This window comes from Vulpes lagopus, chromosome 5 (genome assembly GCF_018345385.1).
Source record: "Vulpes lagopus strain Blue_001 chromosome 5, ASM1834538v1, whole genome shotgun sequence".
Taxonomy (NCBI): domain Eukaryota; kingdom Metazoa; phylum Chordata; class Mammalia; order Carnivora; family Canidae; genus Vulpes; species Vulpes lagopus.
This window is the reverse complement of record NC_054828.1, coordinates 85,105,448-85,131,429: the sequence shown is the minus strand read 5'-3', so window position 1 is coordinate 85,131,429 and position 25,982 is coordinate 85,105,448. Positions and strand designations below refer to the sequence as shown.

At 46.9% G+C, this 25,982-nt stretch overlaps 1 protein-coding gene across 7 annotated transcripts in view; it reads left to right on the top strand.

Annotated features, from left to right (window-relative positions):
• The window catches only part of SLC4A5 (solute carrier family 4 member 5), a 118,626-nt gene that overhangs the window by 69,220 nt on the left and 23,424 nt on the right, over window positions 1-25,982 (top strand). For all 7 annotated transcript variants that reach the window (XR_005987717.1, XM_041754342.1, XM_041754339.1 and 4 more), the window contains 13 exons: window positions 2,794-2,954; window positions 3,702-3,857; window positions 5,070-5,165; window positions 7,441-7,496; window positions 11,100-11,257; window positions 11,691-11,778; window positions 12,703-12,857; window positions 13,246-13,434; window positions 15,117-15,291; window positions 17,371-17,504; window positions 17,912-18,183; window positions 22,052-22,110; window positions 24,459-24,659. Coding sequence is in view for 6 of the 7 variants with exons in the window: in XM_041754342.1 (XP_041610276.1) it covers window positions 2,794-2,954; window positions 3,702-3,857; window positions 5,070-5,165; window positions 7,441-7,496; window positions 11,100-11,257; window positions 11,691-11,778; window positions 12,703-12,857; window positions 13,246-13,434; window positions 15,117-15,291; window positions 17,371-17,504; window positions 17,912-18,183; window positions 22,052-22,110; window positions 24,459-24,659 (1,900 nt within the window). In the remaining variant the exon portion in view is untranslated. The remainder of the gene's footprint in view (window positions 1-2,793; window positions 2,955-3,701; window positions 3,858-5,069; window positions 5,166-7,440; window positions 7,497-11,099; window positions 11,258-11,690; window positions 11,779-12,702; window positions 12,858-13,245; window positions 13,435-15,116; window positions 15,292-17,370; window positions 17,505-17,911; window positions 18,184-22,051; window positions 22,111-24,458; window positions 24,660-25,982) is intronic.

Here is a 25,982-nt window from a genome sequence, read left to right as displayed (position 1 = left end):
GCTCTGCTCTAATTGCTACACACTATTATTCCTGAAGAAAAAAAATGACAAGTTCCACAGCTAATGAGGGAGCTGGGACTCACAACCCGGTTGTCTAGCTCCAGAGGCCTCCCTGTTACTATACCAATTAATCCAAACTGACTAAGAGTCTCTTAACCCCTCCCCCACCAGCAAATCCTCTCCTCTCCCAGACTCATTGTTAACCATTTGATGGGTAGCCTTCCAAAGCTTCTGCCAGGAACTTTTAGATACATGTGGCCTTACACACAGATCTGTGTGTGTTTGTTTGTTTGTTTCTTTCTTTCTTTTCTTTTTTCTTTCTTTCTTTTTTTTTTTTTTATAAAATAGGATGGTATTGTCTATCATGTCAGTATGCATAGTTCACCCTCACACTTTTTACCTCTGAGGGGTATTCTGCAGCAGGAGTATAGGGAACAGATATGACCATGCCCCTACCACAAACTGGCAGTTTCCAGTTCTTCACCATAATGAACAGGTGAATGAATCCTTGTATACATATTATGGTGTGCAAATGTGTAAGGATATTTCTGGGATAATTTCCTGGAAATAGAACCACTGAATCAAAAGATGTGCACGCTACATATTGAAAGCAGCTGCCCAATTCCCCATACCAAGACCGTGCTGCTATGCTATATACATACACTCAGGGTATACATGCAAACTTACACTATGTACACACATCCAGTAAGACAACACCTACAACCCTGTGTTTTCACCAACACTGGAAGTCACCAGTCTTTTTCATTTTTGCCAATGTGAGAAGTGAAGAATGCCATTCCATTTGCAGTAATTTAAATGTCCTTGATTCCTAGTAAAGTTGAAAATATTTTGGCCATCTTCATTTCTTTCCAGAAGTGTTCACTTTTCAATTGGGTAATGTGAGTTTTTCTTTGATGTGAAGGAGTTGTGTTATATTACGAACACCAGTTTTTTGATGCCCTGTGTGTTATAAATATTTTCCCCACTATGTTGTATTTTTTGGAACTTTGTCTTATTTTATAATACAGGAGTTTTGTTTACTTTTATGTAACAAAATCTGCCCATTTTTTCCCCTAGTGGTTTTATATATTGTTTAGCAGTTCTTTCTATACAACCAAGAATATAAGAAGATTCTCCTATACTCTCTTCTAGTATATTTGAATTGTTGTTTATATATTTTTATTTATTTATTTTAATTATGGTAAAATATACATAACATGAATTTTACCATTTCAACCATTGTTAAGTGTACAGTTCTGTGGACTTAGGTATATTCACCTAGGGTAATGGAGTAACCATCACCACCATCCATCTCCAGAACTTTTCTCATCTTGCAAAACTGAAACTCTACCCATCAAACAGTAACTCCCACTCTCTGCACTCCTTATCCCCTGGCAGCTGCCATTCTACTTCCTGTCTCTATGAATTTAACTATTCTGGGTCTCCACATAAGTGGAATCACACAGTGTTCATCCTCTGTGCCTGGCTTATCTCACATAGTGTAAAGTCTTTGAGGCTCATCCATGTTGTAGCATGTGTCAGAGTTTCTTCTCTTTTTATTAGCTAATAATATTTCATCATAGATTTAACTTTATGTTTAGATTTTAATCTATGTAGAATTTAATATTGTGCTTGGTGAGAAATAAGAGACAGGTAACTTTTTTTATTCTTATTTTTAAATTAGTCATCTTTTAAAAACCTCCTCTATCAAAACACAAATTCCCATGGCAGCCTGGTCTGCTTCTGGACCGTTGTTCATTGATCTCTTTGTCTATATCTTGATGGGAATCACACTGTTAATTACTCCAGCTTTTAGGCCAGTTTCTATATCTGCTAAAAGCATGGCAGTCCCCATCCTTCTTTTTTAGACTTTCCCCAACCATTTTCGGACATTGACTTTTCAGAAAACTTCAGAATTAGTCATGGTCCAAAAATACTCTTTTGGGATTTTGATTGGACTAGCTTGAAGCTACCCACTAACTTGGGGTTGACATCATGCAAAGCAGAGCCTGCTGACTGCACTGTCTGGGCTTTCTGGTGCTGCCCTCTGCTGGGCTGTTCCCCGCCTTCCCTCTCAGCTCCACCCAGCCTCTGATTCTGTCTTCTAGAAAGAACAAATTCCTACATATCCTTGGTTTAATTTCTTTCCTTCCCCAGATGACATGGATTTTTAATATGAACTTTGAGAACCAAAACCCACGGTTGACGTGTAGAATCTCCAGGCCCTTCAGCAGAAGCTGTGGGGAAATACTTTTTTGTCAGGAATGCTATCTTTGCTCCTGGCAAACTACACCCCCATAAGGCAGACACTAGACACATGTGTGACCAACCCTGGGTAACCAGGTTCCAAGTGATACTTTTTATTTAACAGCTTTATTATTTTTATTATTATTTTATTTTAAGTTATTTTATTATTTTAAGTTATTTTATTATTTTAAGTTATTTTAAGTTTAAGTCAACTTCTTTCATTTTAAATGTTCAAGTAAATGATTTTTAGTAAATGTACAGAGTTGCACAACCATCACCAAATCCAGTTTTGGAACATTTCTGCCACCCTCAAAAAGATCCCTTATGCCCATTTATGGTCATCCTCTGGATGTCACATTGCCTTGAGCACAACAGCATCAGGAGAAGTGGGGGGGGGTAGAATGAGGGGGTTCCCAAGATCCTCTGCCTTCCCAACAACATGCATGCGCATGACTTCCGGGCCAACACTCCTTGCCCTGAGGAAATCCAATGGGGGCTCCTCCTGAGGGCACTGGCCATCCTGAACCCCATCCTGACCCCTTCCAGGTGGATAAAGTTTGAAGAAAAGGTAGAGGAAGGAGGCGAACGCTGGAGCAAGCCCCATGTGTCCACACTGTCTCTGCACAGCCTCTTCGAGCTGCGGACATGCTTGCAGACGGGAACGGTGCTGCTGGATTTGGATGGTGGCTCCTTACCACAGATCATAGGTGAGGCAGGGACCACCGGGGTCCCCTAAAGCCATGGCAGCCTCATGCCTGCCTCAGACCTGTGTGACGCCCACCTGATTCTGCAGACACCAGGCTCTAGGTCTGATGCTCCCAAGATAGCATTACAGTGGCCCCAGGCGTCAGTCCCCAGTGGAGCTCTGACCAGGAAAAGACCATCCTCTGAAATGCCACCCAGCAATGAAGCAAATCAGAGAGGAGCTTCCTAGTGTTGTCAGAGATTCCTATTGCCATGGCAACCTGTTTGTTACCAGAGTAAAGGGATCATCACTCATCTTTAGGAAATTAGCTCTTATTAAGTGGAACAGTGAAGCTTACCTTACTGTCCCTAAAACTTTGTGAATTTTGTTCTACCATATTCAAATCTGCCACAGGTATTTTGCCCCAAATACTTTTCTAGAAGGAATTGATGCTAGGACTAAAACTATTGATCACAGAACTCTTGTGCTTCTTAGGGTACTTCACTGACTTTCCACAATAGCGTTGATAGAGCGTAGAATTGTATACACACACACACACACACACACACACACACACACACGCATGCACATACCCAGAGCTGTGTGACCTGCCCATGTTTCCACAGTTTGTAGCAAAACTGGAACTATTTCCACATCTCCTATCTCCTTTAGTCACTTTTAATCCCACTTAGAACAGATGAAACTGAAGACCCCCACATGCCTGGTCATTCTGTCCCACATGGATGAGACGTGTCTGTTCCCCACTTAGATGATGTCATCAAGAAGCAAATTGAGGACGGCCTCCTGCGGCCTGAGCTCCGGGAGAGGGTCAGCTATGTCCTCCTGAGAAAACACCGTCACCAAACCAAGAAGCCCATCCACCGCTCCTTGGTTGACATTGGAAAGTCCGTCTCCTCCACCACCAGTGAGTTGGGCCATGTACTGGTGGGCAATGGGCATGTGGGGGCTGGTGCCAGGTCCCAGGGTCAGGTGAGCCCACCTTGGTGGCTGGAGAGCCTTGGCGACTTGGAGGCTTCCTGGACCTCTTGATCCTGGAGAAATTCTGAAGTTCTGGGGGGTCTCTCTGCGCCCTTCTCTGGCAGGTCTGCAGAGACCCCAGCTATACCCCAATGTTGTCCCCACCAAGAACAGAACCATTCCTAGAAGAAAGCTGGTTCTCAGCCTATGCTGCACATGGCAATCACCTGGGGGTATGAAACGTGTCCCTGTGCCTTGGCCTCACCCTGAGAGTTGGATTTGGTTGGTCTAGGGTATGGCCTAGGAGTTTAGAAAGCTCACCAAGAGATTCTCATATGCAGTCAGGATTGCAAAATGCTGGTAGCGATGGCATGTGTGTGGAAAGAGCTTGAAAGTCTTCCACTAAACCCCCAAGAAGAACCCATGAACCTTGGCAGAAAATGAAACACATCAAGGTGGTAGAAGGTTCTGGGTTCCTCTCAGGTGTGCTTACAAATCTGGCAGCTGTGTCACTCTGATTGCCAGAGCCTGGAGCCATTAGGGAGAATGGATTGTTCTACACAAACATCTCAAACCTGCAGTCCTCCACCCCTAATATTGCAGAGTTGAGATGCCCAGCCTGTAGCCTTGCTGAACCTGCCAGATAAATGCAGTGATCAGAACACAGTTGATAAGATTGCTAAAGAAAATCATTAAGAAATCTCTTTAGACAAATTGTTTTCAAATGGAAAGTGTTTAGCATATGATAATAACAGCAGGTGCATGGTCAGCACTTAGTGTGTTCTAGGTACTGTTCTTGTCATCTCCATTTCACACATGAGGAGCCTGAGGCACCAAGAGGTTAAGTTACTTGACTAATGTCACACAGCCAGTAAGTGGTGGAGTCACGGATGAACCCAGGCAGTCTACAACCCTTGCTGCCGATTTAATGATTGTGTATCTGTCTCACTCTCCAGAGTACAGATATTTTCTCTGTAATCTTGTTCAGGCTCTTAATTTACTTCCAGAGCAAAACACAAAACAACTAAAAATACACTTTCTTCCTGAAAGGGGAGGAGACATGCCTCACAACCCAGCTTTGTTTAGGTGGAAGGTCCATGAATGTAAACCATGCTGACAGTAAGGCTGCTGAAGCCAAATCCTTTCCGTTTCTCCCCAGATCGCAGCCCGGCACGCAGCCCAGCTGCTGGCCCCAGCCTCCACCACTCCACTGAGGACCTGAGGATGCGGCAAAATGCCAGTTATGGCCGGCTGTGTAAGTGTGTTCTCGGCTGCTGCATGACAGCATGACAGAGACCGTAGGCTCTCACAGGTGAAGGAGATCAAGGCCAGGACCTGTGTAAAATTCTCAGGACAGGCATCAGGAGAGATCTAGCCTTCACCCCAAACCCGGGCTGTCCTGGGGGCCTAACCTGCTACCCTAAGTTTCTAGGTAATTACTCTGAAAAATGCAACTCTAAGTCAAGTGCTGGCATAATCAGGATCCAGTCCTATGTACTAGGCATTTTGATCTTGGTCTGTACCTCTGCTTCCACCAAAACTGATCATCGGCCCTATTTTTGGTAAGAAGTCTTCCTCAAAACTGGATTAGAAACAGGTGAAGTACTTTCCCTTGGGACAGTCTGAGAACACCACCACCACTGGATGACAGCCTCATGCACCACAACCAGGGGATGCTGGCTGTCACAGCCCCCCTGGGCCTGGGGGTGGGTGAGGGGGCTTGTGAGATGCATGGTCACAGACAGGGCTCTTCAGGCAATTCATCAGGGGGTGTGGGGAGGAACAGACTGGTGAGCTGTGAAGCAGAGCAAAGAGAGAACTTGCAAAATGGAAAGAAAATGGCATGAGTATGTTCCTTTAGATACTTTTACTAAAATGCCAAGATATGAACAAGTTATGACAGCTGTGCCCTGACCAGGCCTGAGGAATGATTTGGAGGGTAGTGTGGGCCCTGGCGGAGGACTCAGCTACAGTCTTTCCTCTCTGTTTGCTGGTGAGCTGAGTCATCCCGGGCTTGGTTATTTCACATAGGGACACCAGGAGGCGGCCGGCAGCCAAAGGCTTTCACAGCTGTTCACTGTGTATGAAGTCACCGTTGTGCCCAACACTGGCAGGAAGGAGACCCGGATAAAAGGCTCTGTGTGCATGCCGTCCCACCCCGGGGGTGGGGGTGGGGGGTGGGGGGGGGGAGGGGACTGAAGGTTCAAAGAGGAGCCACGCCTGAGTCTTGGAGAATCAATAGGGGTTTTTCAGGCACATGTGGTAAGGTGGGGTGAGGGAGGGGAGAAGGTTGCAAATAAAAGAGGAAGGGAGTTGTCCACCTCACCAGGAGGACAGAGCCTGAGGGCCAGGAGGTCAAACTGAAGGGGACCCATGTGCCCTGCCAGAGGATCCTCCCTACTTCTATCTGGAAGGTAATGGAGACCTAAGCAGAAGCACACCATAATCCAATTCTTAATTGAGAAAGAATAAACTAGAAGGGGACAAGACTGGAAGTAAGAGACTGTTGTCAGAGCAGGACCAGAGAGGAAAGGGCCAAGGTGGGATGTGAGGACGAGGGGAGGTGGGAAGGGAGCCGAGAGGCAAGGATGTGGAGGCAACGAGGCTGGAATTCAGCTGGTGGATGGGAGGCAGGGGTGCAGAACCAAAGAAGGTATGGCGTCGGAGTGGTTTGTTGGAAGTCAGTGAGTTCTATTTCCTGGTGTGTTGAGTTGAAGGTGGGGCTGCACAGTGGATTCCAGGGCTCAGGAGAGAGATGTGGAGTGGAGACTCCATCTGGGCCTCCTCAGCCCAGTATGGGCCTGAAGCAACGGAGCTGGATCCCATTGAACAAGGTTGGAGAGGATGAAGCCTCTGCAGGGAATGCAGGCAAAGCAAGGCCCTGAGCCCAGCAGGAGAGGATTCTGGATGTAAATAAGAGTAAGGGAGCCAAGGGAAGGCAGAGTTCTGGAAACCAGGAGGTGCCACAGGCCACAGAAAGCCAAGAAATAAGAGGGCTGAGAGTGCTCATTGAATGTGACTGCTGCTGGGGAATGAGAGCTGACTTTCTCCTGCCTCGATGGGAGGACCATCGGTCAGGGCAGTTCAAATCATTTGCTATCCCTCTTCCCCCCACGGAGGGCCCCATCTTCCTTCCCTCTTCCAGTCAGATCCCTGACCATCTTGAAACACTCACATGGGTTGTGGAGGACAGAGGGGAAACTGGTCTTCTCGCTCTAATAAGTCCAAGACTCAGTGACACCTGGCACCTCACCTGATAATGTGTCTGTGTCCCCCACTCCTCCAGGGCCTGGCACAGAGCAGACATCTCCATCTCTGCCCAAGGAGGTTGGGCAGAGAGCAGCAGGCTGAGGAGTGAGAAGGGAAAAGGAGAACCTTCAGTAGAAGGGAAGAAAGAAGAAATGGGAGCAGAGGCTAGCTCCAGTCTTGCTTTGGTTATGAAGCTGGGAGAAGCATGTGTAGGGACCAAGGGAAAAGGACCTGCAAGAGTCTGACTTCCCCTGATGGACCTTCTTTTCCTTCTTTCCTAGGTCACGCCCAGAGCAGAAGCATGAATGACATTTCTCGCACCCCAAACACAGACCAGGTAGTAAAGGCCCTGCACTGGGTTGCTGTGAAGGCGCAGGGCAGGAACATGCCTTTGGTTGCAGGGGCAGGGAGCCCCGAGGGGCAGAACTCCACTCCTAGTCCCCAGGAAGGACCCGGGTGGGGGCTCTGGGCTGCCTTGGTGACTGCGCAGCCCATCGGCCAGGTACTGACCAAGCTCCATGTGCTGCCTCTGTGCCAGGCTCTGGGAGGAGTGGGGGACAGAGAAGCATGATCAGATGAGGTGCCAGCCATCCTTGAGCTTGGGATTTGTTGGATGGAGAAGACCAGCACATAGAGTCTCACCTCCTCCTTGATCCTCAAGCACCTTTAACGATGGAGTGGGGATTTGGGCTGGCAGAAAAGAACAGTGGGGCCTCCCTGAGGAGATCCACTAGACTACCTACTAGTGTGTCTTCTCCCAGGCCAGGGCAGGATGACATCATTTCTCGTCTCCCACCAGCTTGCCTGAAACCCCCTGAGGAGATCAGGATTCTACAACAGGTTGAGTCCAAGTCTAAGGCCCCCAGCCCAGGTACCCCATGACTATGTCCTCCTGGGAACCCCAGTGGGGGACCCCTTCACCCACAACCCCCACACATCTTGAGGGCAGCAGTCTCATGGTCCCCATGTCTGAGCCCCCAGGAGGAGGAATAAAGGTGATGAAGGAAACCTGAAATTTGGTAAGGACCCCTCAGGAGCTTGGGGGATCTCCAGGCTTTCAAAGCACCCCCAAGTTTGGTGGAAAGCAAAACAAAAACAGTCCCTCACTTCAGAGTCCCAAGGGCCCTTTGGTGGCTAAAATAGTAAGAACAGGGATCCCTGGGTGGCGCAGCGGTTTGGCGCCTGCCTTTGGCCCAGGGCGCGATCCTGGAGACCCGGGATCGAATCCCACATCGGGCTCCCGGTGCATGGAGCCTGCTTCTCCCTCTGCCTGTGTCTCTGCCTCTCTCTCTCTCTCTCTCTGTGACTATCATAAATAAATAAATAAAAAAAAATAAAAAATAAAATAAAATAGTAAGAACAGCATCAACCAACATTTAAGATCCAAATACTGCATGCACTACAATGACCTGAGCTTTTTTCTTAACATCTCCATTCAGCTGGTGAGGACACTGAGGCTTAACGCAGTTAAATAATGTGCCCCAGTCCATGCGGCTAAAAGCAACAGAACTATGATTTGACCCAGGCAGTCTGATATTAGAGCCCTTACTTTGGGAGTGCCTTGGGAAGGAATATTCTAGAATATTATTTAGAGAAGAAACTCACTTTACTATAGTCATACACATTGATGGTGAAGCCATGCTAAGAAAGTATTGCCTAGTAAATGTCTTTGAGGGACAATTTTAATAAACATCTAAGTAGCGATGAGAATACTAGCTGTCACTTTCGCCGGGCAGTGCTGCCTTGATTTAGGGGTTGGAGCCCAGCATCCAGCTCTCCTGACAGAGTGGTGCTGCTTCTCAGTTCCTGCAGCAGTATGGCTTGTTGTGGGCACAATGGCTTGTCAGGCAGTGGGTACGCCATAGGTGCATCTTTCTTTAAAACTCCACACCCACCCTAGGTAGGCCAGTGGATTCCCAGTAAGCAGAACGTGGATTCACTGTGTGCAGAGACTCAGCAGAGGTGGACCAGAGTCCCCATGGGGTTCAGGAAGAGGGGTCAACAGGTCCCTGATTGGACAAATCTAGGTTCAGATTGTGGCCAAGCCAGGAGGACCAGAATGCCCCCGTGGCTCATATCTGGGATGCCACCAGGGCAGGTTCCTTACCAAACATGTCACAATCTGCAAGAGAGGACCCAGGTCCTTCTCCTCTTCTGGATTATGCTTCTCCAAAGCATTGTTGTTTTCAAAGCCTTGTTCTTCAGGGCACTCCTATTACCCCTCCTCCTCCTGTCCCCTGGATCCCCTCCCTGCCAGATGCTCAGGGGCATGATGCTGGGAGTGGGACAACAGCTCTCCTGGCACACCCAGTCCTTCATCCTGAAGAACCTGCTTATGAATCAGCTGACTCATCTGCAACAGAAGGACTTTTTGAGCCTTTGGGACTCTGGTTCCCATTTAACTCCTGGCCATGCTTATTTGTCCTTGGGACTGTTGCATGGGTGGCTGTGAAGAGTTTTATTTGTTGGTTGGTTGGTTTGAATTTAAAAGATTATAAGGGTGCAGCTGTCACTCACGTGCTTTTTCTTGCGCTGGTAGTCCACCCAGCCCAGTGTGTATCCCGCCCCCCGTGAATGCATCAGGGAACAGCTGTGAGCCATTCCCCTGCCTAGGGCCAGGAAAAGACACAAGGAATCTGTACTTATGAGAAAAAGGAAAGACTCTGGCCAAGGAGGAAAGGGTGGCAAAATTGTGGTGTCCACAAGATCTCTTTAGGACTTGCCTCCCCCTCTGGTCCTTTCTTCCTTTGTTGGCCATGATGGACTTCCACCAGACCTGCTCCCACAAAAGCCTTCCTCCCCTTCCTTTCTATACAAATTTATCTCTGTCCCTTGCCCATCCCCTTGCTGCTGAGGGGAAGCAATCCGAAAAACCAATGCACCCTATGATGTTAAAGACTAAGAAAAACTTGTACATGACTGTCCCTGGGGCACTTTCATTGTACAGTAGGACTCAGGAGGAGTCTGTGTCTTAACCTTAGGAATGAAGTCATACATGTAGAGAGTGAGAATAAGTTTGGGATGAGGGCCTGTTTCTGGTACCTCTCCTATTGGACCCCACTCACTCTGCCTATTTGACCTTCCTGCCCTGAACAGACACTAGCCCCTAGCATCCTGATAGTCTATAGTTGGAAAGTCTCAGAAGCCATGAGTTTCCTAAGACTTCCCCTCGGGATGACCTGGGGACATGGAAGTCTCCCACGGACTTGGAGATGGGGCCCAGGGGCTCCTGTCAGCCAGGAAGCTGATGGCAAGGGAAGACAAACATGTCTGCCCTGGTCACCAGAATGGGCCTCATCCTTTCCACAGCCACTCAAGGTGAAGGCAGAGAGGGAGGGTTGGGTGCTTGGTGTGGAAGAGCCGACTCCCACCTGCTTGGGCCTCAGGGGGTTGGGGGATGAGGCCTGATGTCTGGCAAGCCTTGGCTTTCTTGTATGACCCCTCAGCTCATACTTCATTTGAGCAAAGTTTCTACTCATCAAGGAATGTCTTAGGGGTTGAGTCACTGCCTGTTCCTTCCTGTCTCCTAAGGCTGGCTTGGTCCAGGGGTTGACGGATTTTGAGTCTCCTCATCTACAGAACAGAGGAAAGTGTTTGGTTATTTCAGTCTCCTGAGAAATACTTGGAGAATTTTTTAAAGTCAGGCCTTCAGGATCCCTGGGTGGCGCAGCGGTTTGGCGCCTTCCTTTGGCCCAGGGCGCGATCCTGGAGACCCGGGATCGAATCCCACGTCGGGCTCCCGGTGCATGGAGCCTGTTTCTCCTACCTCTGCCTGTGTCTCTGCCTCTCTCTCTCTCTATGACTATCATAAATAAAATAAAATTCTTAAAAAAAAAAAAAAGTCAGGCCTTCACAGCAATCTAAAGGGGGTTGGGGATACTGAATGCTGAAACCACTGATGAGAGTATCCATGGGCATCTTGTTTCCCCCTCCCTGCCAGCGGAAAAACAAGTTTATGAAGAAGATTCCCAAGGACTCAGAAGCCTCCAATGTGCTTGTCGGTGAGGTGGACTTCCTTGACCAGCCATTCATCGCCTTCGTGCGTCTCATCCAGTCGGCCATGTTGGGAGGAGTGACCGAGGTGCCTGTCCCCACCAGGTGAGGGCCACTGAAATCTGCCCCTACGCCTGCCTGAAGGAAGCCAGCTGTCCATGCAGTTGGCATAAAGAGCTGTTGGAGACACCCCTAAAACAGAAGGAAAATTAGGGAATTGCTGGGGAGGGAAATCTTTTGACTAAGGGGGGGGTTTAGAGCTTATTTAAAATAATCATTTAAAAGAAGGAGCTGAGACAGATACCGTTGGCTGGGCTTGGGCCATAAGACAATGGTGAGGATACTCCAGGGGGAGCGGGTGGGGGTGAAGAAGAGACATCCTTCCAGAGCAACTATGAGATTCAAAGGAGGGAAGGGACAAGTGTATGGTCAATTCATGAGTTAAGAAAGAATAATGTCCAGGGCCAGAGAATCCCTGTCTTTACCTGCTTCTATTTTTCCTTCTCAATTTCCTCCTCCTCCTTTATCTTCTTTGCAGATTTCTGTTCATACTGCTTGGACCTTCTGGGAGAGCAAAATCCTACAATGAAATTGGCCGTGCCATTGCAACCCTCATGGTAGATGATGTAAGTAGCAACGAAAAGCGTGTACTCCCGAATGCCACGGCTCCTGCATCAAGCACTGTGCTTTCATTCCGTCACTTATCCAACAGGCACATTTGAGCACCTACTGTGTGCCAGGCTTATGCAGGGAACTGAAGATTATGAGAATCAGTTCAGTCACTGCCCTTTAGGAGCGCTGATCAAGAGGGAGAGACAGACCTGTAATTCTAAAAGTGAACCATATGCTAACTGTCCGGGCAGCCAGGAGAGGCTTCACATAAGAGAGGGCTGTAAGCTAAGGATGAGCAGGAATTGGGTAGATCCTGCACAAGCCTAAGAGGTAGGCATTCCAGACAAAGAGAATAGGAACCAAAGCTTAGAGATAGAGAAGCTGGGTAAAAGTGGTTCGACTTAGGCTCAGTGTAAGAGCCTCAAGAGCAGGAGGTGATCCAGAGATGACAGAGCCGATAGGCATAGCTGAGAGCTCTCTCTGTCCCAGGAGTGGTGGGGAGCTTAGAAGACTTCAAACACAGGCAAGATCTGTACATCAGAAAGAACGTCCTGGAGACAGCCTGGAATGATGCAGTCTGACCCTTCAAGGATGAGGGGCGAGGAAGTTATAATCAGATCTAAAATAGCTGAGCTGCTGGGACTGGGTTCTGTACAAGTTTTCTAATAAACTTGTTCCCTGCCAAATTGAAAGCAGAACAGTTAAGTAACTCAGCCAAAGTCCTTCAGTGAGGACAGGGAGACCTGGCCTCCAGGTCTTCCCCCAAGACCTGCTGCTCCCCACTGTGTGTAATTTCACCTGCTGGGCTCTGTCCTCACCTAAAGACAGAGTGAGCTGGCAGGAGCAAAGGTTCAAAGGGATTTTCTCCAAAACTATATGTGATGTGCTCCCAGGAGGTAGAGGAGAAGCAAAACATCCCCTTACTCTTTCCTTGCCAGCTCTTCAGTGATGTGGCCTATAAAGCCCGGAATCGGGAAGATCTGATAGCAGGAATTGATGAGTTTCTGGATGAGGTCATTGTCCTTCCCCCTGGAGAATGGGACCCAAATATCCGGATTGAGCCTCCCAAGAAAGTGCCCTCTGCTGATAAGAGGTATGTTTGTGGATGGAGGGGTGGTGAGGAGGGAAGTGGTTCAAAGGGAGCTCCATGACTGTCTGTCCAAGTCTGTCCATGACTTTTCTGGTCAGTGTGGATGGGTTTATACTATATTTTGGAGGATATAGTATATATCCTTGGACCTGGTGTCATTTTATTTCTCAAAAAAAAAAAAAATTAGCAAGCAACAGGCTGCATTGTGAACATCTGTAAAATCTGGGTGACCTGTGCAGGGGTACTGTGAGGCCATTTTCTGCATTTGTCTCTATTTTATTTCATGATTTTTGTTAGAGAGGTAAGAGGCATTCTCAGGACTGTTCTAGAGGAGCTAAGTTCATCCCAGGATTGGGAGCCCCACTGTCCCCTGCCCCCTGGCTCCTTACAGGAAATCCGTGTTTTCGCTGATGGAGCTCAGACAGATGAACGGCTCTGCAGGGGGAGGCAGCGGAGCAGCTGCAGGAGGCAGCGCCGGTGGCGGTGGCAATGGTGGCGGGGCTGGCGGAGGGAGCAGCGGGGATGAAGGAGAGATGCCAGCCATGCACGAAATCGGGGAAGAACTTATCTGGACCGGAAGGTGCCCACCCCAGGCCTGACGGGAATGCCAGACAACCTTTAGGCTTGTTTCCTTCTCACCCACCTGTGCGAACCTTTCCCACCTCTGCCTTGCAGCTCCCACTCCCGGCCATGGGGTCCGGACACTGCACTCTTTTCCTGCCCATCCCCTCAAACCCCTCTGGATCTGGCAAAAGAGGCAACTATTGTGGCAGGAGAAGGGAAGTGAGGTCCAGCACGGGAGTGCAGGAGCACACACTTTCCTCTAGATACTCTGTTCCTGTGTGAGTCTTCTAGGGTTGCCATAACAAAATGTCCTCTTCTAGGTGGCTTAAACAATAGAAGTTTTCTCTCACAGTCCTGGAGGGTAGAAGATCCAAATCAAGGTGTGGGCAGGGCCAGCTCCCTCTGAGACTCTGGGTGGCATCCTCCCTTCCCTCTCCCCAGATTCTGGTGGTGGCCAGCAGTCCTCGGTGTCCTTGACGTCCTTGGCTTCAGCTGCAGGGCTCTGGTCTATGTCTGTCCTCATGTGGTGTTCTCCCTGCATGTGTCTTCCAATGGCACTTTTCTCCTGAGGACACTAGTCATATTGGATTAGGGCCCACTGCTATGACTTCCTCTGAACCTGATTATATCTGCAAAGACCCTATGTCCCTTAGGACATCAATATGTCTTTTGGGATGACACTATTTAATCCATAACAGCACCATTTGAATTTTTTCTCTTTTTTCTTTCTTTAAAAGAGAGAGAGAGATTGAGATAGAGATTGAGATTTCCTGGCTTGGGTTTCCTTGCTGTCTCTTAGAATAATTCGGGTTGCTCTGATTTTAGGAAAGGACATGGCCCTGCAAAGCTATATGTAAATTATGACTTTGAGAATGGAGTCATGTTTTATATGTCTTTGGCTCTATGCCAGCCAGTGCTTCCAAACTGGGGATAATTTTACCTGTACCCCCATCTTCCCCCAGGAGACATTTGGCAATGTCCAGAGACTTTTTTGTTTGCCACAACTAGAGGGGGGTTGCTGCTGGCATCTAGTGGACAGAGGCCAGAGATGCTGCTCAGCATGCTACAAGGCCCAGTACAGCCCTATGACAAAGGATTACGCAGCCGGACATGTCAATAGTTCCAAGGCTGAGAAACCCTGCTCCATGCCAAGCATTGCATTAGGAGCTGTGGGGAATACTATATCCAATAGCACAGTCCCTAAACCTAAAATTCCTACTTGATTGTTCCAGAGAATAAAGAAACCAGTTCTAAGACTGAGAACCTGCCCTTGATGAATCTGGGCTGTCTCTCTCTCTCTCCTAAAGTTGGAAACACCTCTGTTTACCAAGCACAGGCAGATGCCCTGAAGATGATCAGGGACATCACTGAAGAGGATGGCAGGATTTCTGTGCACCCCACGATCTCCTTTCCCCATACGATGTTAGGTCTACTCTAGGACATGTTCCCATCAGGCCTTCCCTTGCCCATCCAGGCTGTTTCTGACCACCTTTCCAGTCAGGATGATGCTAACCACAGACTTTCAGTCCTGCAAAAATCCTCTCTGCCTTTATATGTGCTAGTAGAAAGACCTCTGTCCCCTTCCACCTCTAGTCAAGGTCCTTTTCTTGCCCCAAATTCTGCAGGCTCCTATAAATAGCCCTACCCCTGCACTGGTGTTTGTAGTGAGAAAGCAGCCCCTGGGCCTGTCTTGAGCAGGTTCTTCGGTGGCCTGCGTCTGGATATCAAGAGGAAGCTGCCCTGGTTCCCGAGTGACTTCTATGACGGTTTTCACATTCAGTCCATCTCTGCCATCCTGTTCATCTACCTCGGCTGTATCACCAACGCAATCACCTTTGGTGGGCTTCTGGGGGATGCCACTGACAATTATCAGGTGTGTGTGAGCTGGGGCTGTGAGTGCTAAGTTTGCGCAGTGGCAGTATCATAGCCAATGGTGTTTATCAGAGGCACAACTATTGCTAATTGGGGACATCTGTGCAAACCTCCATAAAATCTTCTGCCACCAGGCAGTGGTAAGGAGTTTCATACCATAATCCCAAAATCAGGGCTTGAGTTTCACCCACCACGGGGCTCAGAACATCACTTTCAGTGATCTTTTACCCTTCCAAAAAAATAGTGAGCCTACAGTATTAAAAGATCTAAAGTTAAATTGTGTTACTAAAGTCCAAATGTAAGGATGACATAAATAGATCAAACTTTTTTAACATTTATAAAGTTGTGTTAATTGCACTCTATTTTTTGTCAATTTTTTATTATTGAAGTATAGTTGACATAAAATGCTATATTAGTGTCCAGGTATAACATAGTGATTCAACAATTCTATACATTATGCAGTGCTCAGACTTTTAAGGGGAATGATCCTCTCTGTTATTTGATACTTTTCCCACTGATGTGTGAATGAGCAATCAGAATTAATTAAGTTATTAATTAGAGACTTCTTTGCACATTTTTTAAATCAATCTTAAATTCTTTGCCTAGAATTAAGACATTTTTAGAAAGATGGTAATCTGTTACCATGACAACAATACAGGCCTCCCTTGGAAAAACATCAGTCAGCAGAGACACCAGCCCATATCCCAGTCAAGGGTCTTCTCCCATGGGGCCTTCAGGGTAGAACCATTGGAAAGCTTAGATGCCAAGGTGAAGACTTATTACTCCAGATAAACTGAGATGAATGCTTATCTTCAGACCATACCACTCTCCTGAACTGCAGGTCCAATATCCAACTATCTCCTGGGCATGTTCATATGGGATCCCTCAGCTCAGAGAGTCAACATTGCATCCATTGTCTTCCCCCTAGACCTGCTGCTATCCCAACATAGCAAGTGACACCATGGTTTATCCAGCTATCCATGCATCATCCTTGACTTCTAAATCCCAGCTTCCCCATATTGTCTTCATGACATGACTCTACTTGCTTCTCAAGACTCATCTCCAAAGATCCTTTTCTCAGATTCCTGTCTTCCTTACCCATTATGTTTTCCATCAATCTTCATCATCTTTCAATTATTCAAAGGCATGCTCCCTTTCAGCTCCAGCCTTTGTGAACAAGAGTTGCTATTCCTGGAACCATCTTTTTTGTCACTCTGCTTACCTTATTCTCCTGGTCAATTCCTTGCTCATTTTGGGGAGGTCTCAGCTTCTATATATATACCTCCTGGGAAGCCTTTCTGACCACTCTCTTACACCTATTATGTTCTCCTATGGCACCTTGAACTTATCCCAACTTATCACACTCCAAGGCAGTGATTCTCAACAAGGAATGATTTGGTTCCCCAAGAGACATAGAGACAGTTTTGGTTGTCATAACTGGGGAAGAGAGTGCTACTGGCATCTGATGGGTGGAGACCAGGCATGCTGCTAAACATCCTGTAATGCACAGGACATCCCTCTACAACAAAGAATTGCCTAGCCTAAAATGTCAATAATACAAAGGTTGAAAAACTGCTGTATGGAAATTGTCTGTCTGGTGGTTACTTGTTTGTATTTCCCATTAGACTGAAGATGCATTATCTAATTCACGGATGGGTCCCCAGTACCTAACAAAATGCCTGGTACACAGTAGGCACTTAATGGATTTGAATGAATGAGTGGTTTGACCTCTAAAAGCACCTAACAGATTTTTGAATGAATAAATGACTGGATGGACAAATAGGCTGTCCTCTGGGAGTAGTGTGGGCATGAGATCAAGCACATCCATCGGCAGCCCTGTTTTCTAAGTTGTGGGGTGCCAAAAAGAAGTTACATGGGACCTTAGTCCAAATATAAATAGAGAGTGATACTGGTGATTGGGAGGAGGGTGTGGAATAGGAGATAAGAGGCAGAATTTGGGGAGGAGAGGGCCCAGAATAAAGGATGAGCACTGTGGCCTGGGCCCTTGGCTGGGTTCTAACCTATGCCAAGATGCCCCTTCTCCTGCTTCCACTGAGCCTCATACTCCTCATGCCCCCAGGGAGTGATGGAGAGCTTCCTGGGCACTGCTATGGCCGGCTCCTTGTTCTGCCTCTTCTCGGGACAGCCTCTCATCATCCTCAGCAGCACAGGGCCCATCCTCATCTTTGAGAAGCTCCTCTTTGACTTCAGCAAGTAGGTGTCGTTGGTAGCCCCGGTGCCTACTCTCACACCTGCACCTGCTCTCACCACTCACTCTGAGCTTAATTGCCTCATCTACAACATGAGACCATTTTAAGGCCTCCCCCAGCTCTGTTACTCTGATATTCCCTGTTTTTCATTCACCCTGGGTGTTTGTTACCAAATGTGTGAGAATTGAGATGTCTTAGCACCTTCCTGCCATCCCCCATGAGATCTTTGCCAGAATTTGCAAAGATGAAACAATCCCACCCAGGAATTGTCCCTGTCCCTGGTCCTCTCACAGCTCCTAGAAGGGCATTTGTGCCACAGAAGGGATGGATGAGCCACGCAGGTTGGGTTGGGGAGCCAAGTACTGTGAAGAGCCCTGGGCTGGAGGTCCCTTCCTTCCCTCTATCTTCCAGAGGCAATGGCCTGGACTACATGGAGTTCCGCCTCTGGATTGGTCTCCACTCAGCCATCCAGTGCCTTATCCTGGTGGCCACAGATGCCAGCTTTATCATCAAGTATATCACCCGCTTCACTGAAGAGGGCTTCTCCACCCTCATCAGCTTCATTTTCATCTATGATGCCATCAAGAAGATGATTGGTGCCTTCAAGTACTATCCCATCAACATGGACTTTAAGCCTGACTCCATCACCACCTACAAATGCGAGTGTGTTGCCCCTGACACAGGTGACCGGTAATCCCAGATGTGCCCTGGGCCTTCACCCACTCACTCTCCCCTCACCACAGCTCTCTACTCAAATGTAGGAGGTACCCCTGAGAGGTATCAGACCCCTTGAGTGGTAGCAAGCTACCTGAACACCTGGATGTCCATCTGCCAATGGTGATATAAACAGAATTCCTGAGAGAGCTGGGGGGCTCAGTCAGTTAAGCGCTGGCTTGGTTTTGTCTCAGGTCATGATCTCAGGGTCATGAAATTGAGCCCCATGTTGGGCTCCCTCTCCTTCTGCTCCCCCCAGCACTCTTTGCTCTCTTTCTCTTTCTCTCAAAAAAAGATAGATTTCTGGCATTGGGTGGGAGGTTGAATCAACCAACTGGTCAACCTGATAATACATAGTGCCTTTTCTGTGGAATTCCTTACTAACCAAAAAAATGTCATCTGTACAGTTAGGGCTTCCTATAGTCTCAACCACTGGCCTCCCTTCACAGTCCTAGTCATGCCCTCAGAGCCTTCAGTGGGCCTTGTCTGGGGTGACCAGGATGCTGTGGAGCAGGGACACCCATAAATACATAGATCTAGATCAAGAGAGAGAAAGAGAACTGTCCATATATCTCTAAGTACTACCAAGCTGGACTCACAGAGAGAAGAGTGAGGCCCAGAGACAACCCAAGGTCACATTGAAGCTCAGTTTCCCTAGCTATGAAAGAGGAATATCAATGCTGGCCCTGATGGTTTCATAGAACTCTTGTGAGGCTTCCAAATCTATACCCAGATTGGATTGGAGTTTGACACAAGTAGATTTTGTGTTTTTTAGTACTCCACATGTTATTGATAAAAGATTGATCATAAGTCAATCAAAAATATTTACTGTACAGTCACTGTGCACCCTGCTTTAGACTAGGCCTCATGGAGAGGAAGATATCCTGACCTCAGGGTGTATAGTTCTGGTTATACCCTCTCTCCCTCTGTCACTGCACTGGTTTTGTAAACAAGTCTAGACTTAATTTTTTTTCTATCATTAATTTAGAGTTATTTCATTAAAATTCAGCATAGTAAGCTATTGTTTGTCCTGAGCCAGAACATGCTGCTTGCCCAGGCAATGGAGGAGATCCTACCTGCAGGCCTTTTTCATTCTGCCCTGGAGTGAATCTCTCCTCTGTGGCCTAGGCTCCATCAGGATACTCCCATTTGCTGCTTGTGCCCACTGGATGGTGGCTTCATTGCACTGACTGAACACACATGTTCCCACAAACATGGCTTTTGGAAGTACATGGCCTTGATCTCTCGGAGAAACTGTCTAAATTCTGGGGTCATATGTGGCATTTTGGTCATTCTGAGAATCATCTGTCCACAGGAGAAACCAAACATAGACATACCCTAAGAACAGGAGATGTAGGAGCATAGAAGGCTGGATTTGAGGGCCATAATAAAATCTACTTGCCTTCAAAGAATATCCCCTTTCGCCTTTCCCAGGTGCCTGATAACACCTCTTTTTTTTTTTTTTTTTAACCTCCTCATTTTGGATCACTCTATTGCCATGGTTCTCAAAATGTGGTCTCCAGAAGCAGCATTAGTACCTCTGGAAACTTGTTAGAAATACAGATTATTGGGCTTCACCCAACACCTGCTGATCAGAAACTCTGGAGGTAGGGCCGGCTGTATAGTAACAAGCCTTCCAGGTGATTCTGATTCATGCTTAAGTTTGAGAACCATTGCTGTATTCAGCTGTTAATTAGTAATTTGGAGCCCTCATTAGCCACTAACCCTTATAAGATTAGATTTTCAGTTTCTTCACCAAGAGTAAAAGAACTGGGATTAGGACAAGTTAGTTTTGACTAGAATATGAAAAGGAAAATTCTAGACATTAGGGGAACTAAGTGAGGAGGGTTTCTTTCCCAGTCCATGGTTCACTTGCTTGCAAAATGTTCCATGTTCCTAGCTTTACTTCAAAGCCCAGTCTGGACAAGGCACCCTATTGGTCTTTGCCACTCTTCATCCTAAGAGCTTGTTGTGTCGGGGAGCTCTCTTTTTAAATTTAATCTTGTTTCCATTGTAACTGATTTGTATTCTGTTTATGGATGCTGCACAACTGATTTGGCTGCTTTCAATCCCAAGTGAGTACCACTTTGTAAACACTAGTATTTAAAAATATTTGATATTTGGAATCAAATATTTGAAATATTATATTTCATCCTCTTTACCTCAAAGTGACTTTCAGATAAACCCTACCCAATATAAAAGAATGGCTAAGTCTAAGAAGAAGACATCAAAGGTGTGTCTGGTCTGACAAGCTTGGGCAATGGAAAAGCACCTGAGCTCTTGAGGCTCAAGCATTAACTGGGAGTCCTCTAGTGTTTGTGTGGGTAGTCCTGAGTTACCCACTTCTGGCCCACTTCCCCTGCTCTGTGGTTAACTGCACATCATGTTCTCTTGGTCAGTGGTGTGAGGTAAAGTAGCAGATGTCCTGATTTCTATTAGTAAAGCTTTCTTCAGAATAATCGTAACAAACCTCTGGTTGTAGAACTTTTAGGAATGAATATTCTGGAATTCAAGACTGAATTCCTTAGTCATTCCAGCCCCCCACTGCCCCAGAAGTGGGCAACATAGAGGGGCCCTGTGATTACATCCACCCTGTGACAGCTTATTGGAGGTTGAAGAAGCTTCAAGAATAGCTTCAACTTCACTCTGGGTTCCTAACTAACCATGGACAGTCAGCAGAAGCCAAATGGCTTGCAGCGCATTTCAGATTTATTGCCAGCAAACTGGCTAGCTGGTCTCCTGCCTCCCTCCTCAAACCTGCTGCATTGGAACTACTTAATGAGCCTTCGCTTAGAGAAGAAAGGCAAGGAGGACCTGGCCCTTCTTTACCCATGCAGCACAGGAGCACACATGAGAGAGAAGGCAAACAGCAGCCTCCAAAGCCTGCCTTTTTAATGAATGGCTACATCCCACAGGAAGGGAATTACAGTTCTCAGTTCTTCTCATGGCCTGTGATTGGAACCCTTATATGCTCTACCTACAGTTCGGAACCCTGAGGCTGGGGAGGGGAGTGGTAAACAGCTAAGGACAGTACCTCTGGGTTCTGATTCACCTTCAGGCTTGGACTTGGGTTTAATTTTCCTCAGCATGCATTCAAGGGGTAGGTTAGAAATTTTAATACCAAAGCCAATGTGTTCTTACGGTTGACCTAAAAAAAACACACACACATCTGGACAGGGGCAGGAGAGCAGGGCAATGTGCATGGAGAGCAGTACAGGAAGGGATTCTTGCTGTGTAGACCTTGGAGGTATCTAGGCTGGGCCTGGGATGGATCATGACTCCTTGCAAGTACGAGTTGTGCGACCGTGGGGAAATGAGCAGGTTACTTAACCTGTGTGGGCTTTGGCGGGCCTCATCTTTCAAAAGGGGATAGTAGGAATTTAGGAACTTGGCAAGATGATGCTTTTAAGGCTTGGCATTGTGCAAAGCAGAGACAGAATAAGTCCTCTGAAAGTGTCTGAGAGCGCAGACGTGGATCCAGTTGCTGGTAGGGACAAGGCACGTCATTCCCCAGCTCGTGTCAGCACTGGGTCTTGGTAGCAGATTCCTTACTTTGGCTTTTAAAGCAAGCCCTTTGTGGTCAGATAGGAGCTGTCATAGACTGGCCCAGTGGGACAGTCAGAGCTGTAACCCAGGCTCCTCTACCACCCCTGTCCTCACTGTGCAGAGTGAGGAGAGCAGAGCGGAGCCAGGGCGTGATGAGGTGCCCTCACAAGGGAAACCACTCCTGGGCTCTGAGGAATGGTGGGAGATGGAGAAGGTGGGGGCCTGGTGGGGGCCGCAGGCTCTCCCTGCCAGCAGCCACTGACCTGGCCCATGTCCTGTGCTCATCCACAGCAAATACAACCGTGTTCAATGCTTCAGCCCTGCTGGCACCAAACACCAACACTTCTCTGGTAAGTCCTCTCCTCTTACTCAGACACTCGAGGGCGTTTGTTTGTGGGAATAGTGGGAGAAGCTGGGAAACAGAGACCATCTTCTGGCAAGCCAGACTTGCAGAAGCCAGTCCCAGCTGCACCCCAGGGTGGCCCATGGAGCTGTGTCAATGCGTACTTTTATCCTAAGTATATACTGTCAAAACCCCCCTTTAAAACACATCTCTTCCTATGAAATTTGTGTGCCTAAATATCACACATGCACGTGCTCACACACATGAACGGGAGGTAGAGGTAAGGGATGGTAAATACGGCTGCACAAAGAACAGTATAAACACAGTTTCCCAGCCATCTTTCTATTTCCTTCCTTGCCTTTCTACCCAGCGCCTCCAACTCCCACCCAACAACCCCAGGAAGGTCGTTAGTGCTCTGACCCTCGCTAAGTCTGATCTGTCCTGTGTGCTCAAAAGTCCCCCGTCCAGCAGGTCTGGTCTGCCTCTGCCAGGAACTATGAGCGGTGGCCCTTAGGAGAAGCACCCAGCCTGAGTGGCACCAACGGTGGGAAAGTCCAAAACCAGGACAAGGGTGGCTCCTGGTGGGCTTTGGGGAAGATCTTTGGACCTTTTGCGGGTCACTGAGGTTGCTGCTTTAGTCACCCCTGAAGAGGCAGCTGGCTGTTCAGCTGGCAATTTCACCTAAGATTTTCAAATATCTGATTTTGAGGAAAGAAGGGAATCCGTCGATGCCTGTGCCTGGATATTTACTATGTTCAATGTGCCGCGTGTACTCTGAGGGCTAAAGGGACGTTGAAAAGAAAGGAAAAAAAGAAAAGAAAAGAAAAGAAAAGAAAAGAAAAGAAAAGACCAGATGTGGCCCCTGTCCTCAAACTTGCTGATAGTATATGTGTAGAGATGAACATGAACGGTGGTGGGACAGCAAAAGCAGAGCATGCCATGTGTCAAATCTGGGCCACATGTGTCCTTCCAGCCATGGGGACAAGCTGGAGAAGAAAGCCTCAGAGAGAAAGTGGAATGTAATCTGGTCTTGAAGGTTGAGGAAGTTGGTTCCCTAGAGAGAAGCACATGCCAGACCCAGGGCCAGCTCAGACAGAAGGGCAAACAAGACACAAAACCTGTTCTGAGGATAGTGAGGGGACCAGTCCGGCTGAGACAACACACTGAGATGCACACAGGGTGGCATCGCACAGGGAAAGCACAGGAGATGAGCTAGGAGAGAGATGTGGGGCCGGACCAGTGGGGCAGTAGAGGCATGCAACCCGGAAAGAGGGCATTTTTAATAGCTTCAGTGATTGGGGGAGGCCCTGACACTCAGCAGATGTCTTACAAATCTGGATTTCTCTCTTCACATGGTATTTCCTGATCCTGAGCTTTCCCACAGTATGCCAGTCTCACGTTTCCGAGAGGGTAAGAATGGATCCTGCAAGTCCTCTCAAGGCCACAACTCCACAGCCTACTCAGAGCCACTTACTCCCCAATTCCACTGGTCTAAGCAGACCCAAGGCCAGGCCAGATTCAAAAGGGTGGAGAAATAGACTTCATTTGTTGATGGGAGGATTATTGGTGTCACATGGCAAAGGAGTGTGGACACAGAGAGGCATAATTCACTGGAAAACACCATTATAGCAAAGTACCACACTTATAAGCCAAACATTCATTACAGGTGGTTACAAATACCTGCTGGCTTCATTTTGCAGGTTGCTGAATATTTACACAGTAATTGTTTGAAGTATATATTAACTTTTATTATAAATTACTCTGCTTTTATTACACTTAAAAACATATGCGTATGAACATGTGTGTACACACATATATGTAAGTATATATGCACTCATATACATACACTTAGAGAAATGTATGTGTCTATATATGTACTTATGTGTACACTGGATTTTAAGCATCTAAACATGAAAAGGGGAAGTGCTTGAAGTGACTGACTCAAGAGAGATCTGACAAGGGTGGGGCATATGCCCCAATATGTGAAAAGGTGTGCATAGGAGAAGAAAAAGAAAGAATAAATGTGATATGCTCTGGGAGAGAGATCCATAGTTGACTGAACTAGTAGCTGAGCCTACTGTAGGAGAAGGAATCCCACCCTCTGAGCTTTTTCTCCTCACTAACTCTGTAGTACATCCTAGAACTGAAGAAACACATGCCAGCTTGTAAGCTTCCTGGGGGTCCTGCTGTTTGCTGTTCCTTGACACGGCCTGTATCCCAGGACATCATTCTGTTATTGGGCCTCATGGAGGAGGGGAGGGATGTGTGGGATGCCTGAGGGACTGCAGGGGCAAGGATACATCTGACTACCCAGGAAGGCCCTGACTCTTTCTCTCCTGTGCTTGGTCTTCCAAGTACAACCCCCTTAACCTCACAGCACTGGACTGGTCTCTGCTGAGCAAGAAGGAGTGTCTGAACTATGGTGGGCAGCTGCTTGGGAATTCCTGCCAATTCATCCCAGACCTGGCACTCATGTCCTTCATCCTTTTCTTTGGGACGTACTCCATGACCTTGACCCTGAAGAAGTTCAAATTCAGCCGCTATTTCCCTACCAAGGTAAGCTTACTCTGTGGTTAGGAAGGGGCCTACAGTTAGGCAGTTCACAAGGAAGCCCCAGTGGGGTCTCCCTGTGAGGGTTCTGGCCCACTGACAGGATGGACACCCACCACATCAGCACTGGCTCACTGGGATTTTTCAGGTTACAGACTTGTCAGAGAGAAGTGAGTTCCCTTGTTGCCAAGTCCTGTTGGCAATACTCAACATTATAAGACTTTTATCTTTAGTCTTTCTGTGTAGTACTATCTCACTATGTTTTTAAAATTTTCACTTCCCCAATGACGAAGTTGAAAATCTTGTGCATTTATTGGCCACATAACCATTTAACTTTCTTCTTGGAAGTGCCTATTCAAATCTTTCACACATTTTCTATTGGGCAGTCTGTCTTTTTTCTTTCTGGTTTGCAAGATGTCTACATATTCTGGATAGAAAGCTTTTTGTGATCATCTGTGTTGCAAATATCTTCTCCTATGTGACTGGCCTTTTTACTTTCTTAGTGGTATCTATTGACTAATAGAAATTCTTAGTTTTATTATAATCAAATATATCAGAATTTTCCTCAAGGAAAATATTGGACAGAAGGTATTCTCCTGTTATCTTCTAAAAACTTCATTGTTTTTCCTTTCATGTTATATCAGAATTACTTTTGACATATAGTATGAGATTGTGTTTCTTTTTATATGTATATAAATAGCACTTTTTAAAAAAAGACTCTCCTTTCTCACTGCTCTGCAATATTTCTTTTGCCAGGTGTCAAATATTCACATATGATGGGGTCTGTTTCTAGGTTCTTTACTCTGTTTCACTGATTTATTTATCTGCCAGTATTACAGTCTTCATTTGTATGGCTCATAATAAGTCTGTATGTCTTACAGACCAAACTTTCCCTCTTTGTCCTTCTTTTCCAAGATTAATCTTAAATTTTACTAAAATAAAAACTTGTTAGAATTTTTCTTAAAGATTTTATTTATTTATTCACGAGAGACAGAGAGAGAGGCAAAGACATAGGCAGACGGAGAAGCAGGTTCCCCACAAGGACCCCAATGCAGAACTCAATCCTGGACCCCCAGGATCACACCCTGAGCTGAAGGCAGACGCTCAACTGCTGAGCCACCCAGGTGTCTCAAAAACTTGTTAGAATTTTGATAGGATTGTATTGAACCTAAATGTAAACTGGGGAGGATTGACACCTTTGAAATTTGGAGTCTACTGATCCATGAATATTGTATGCTTCACCATTTACTTGGCTCTGTCTTCTCTCCATATTTTTTTTTTTTCGGTTTTGGCCTTAAGCTCTTGCATACTTTTTATTAGACTTATTCC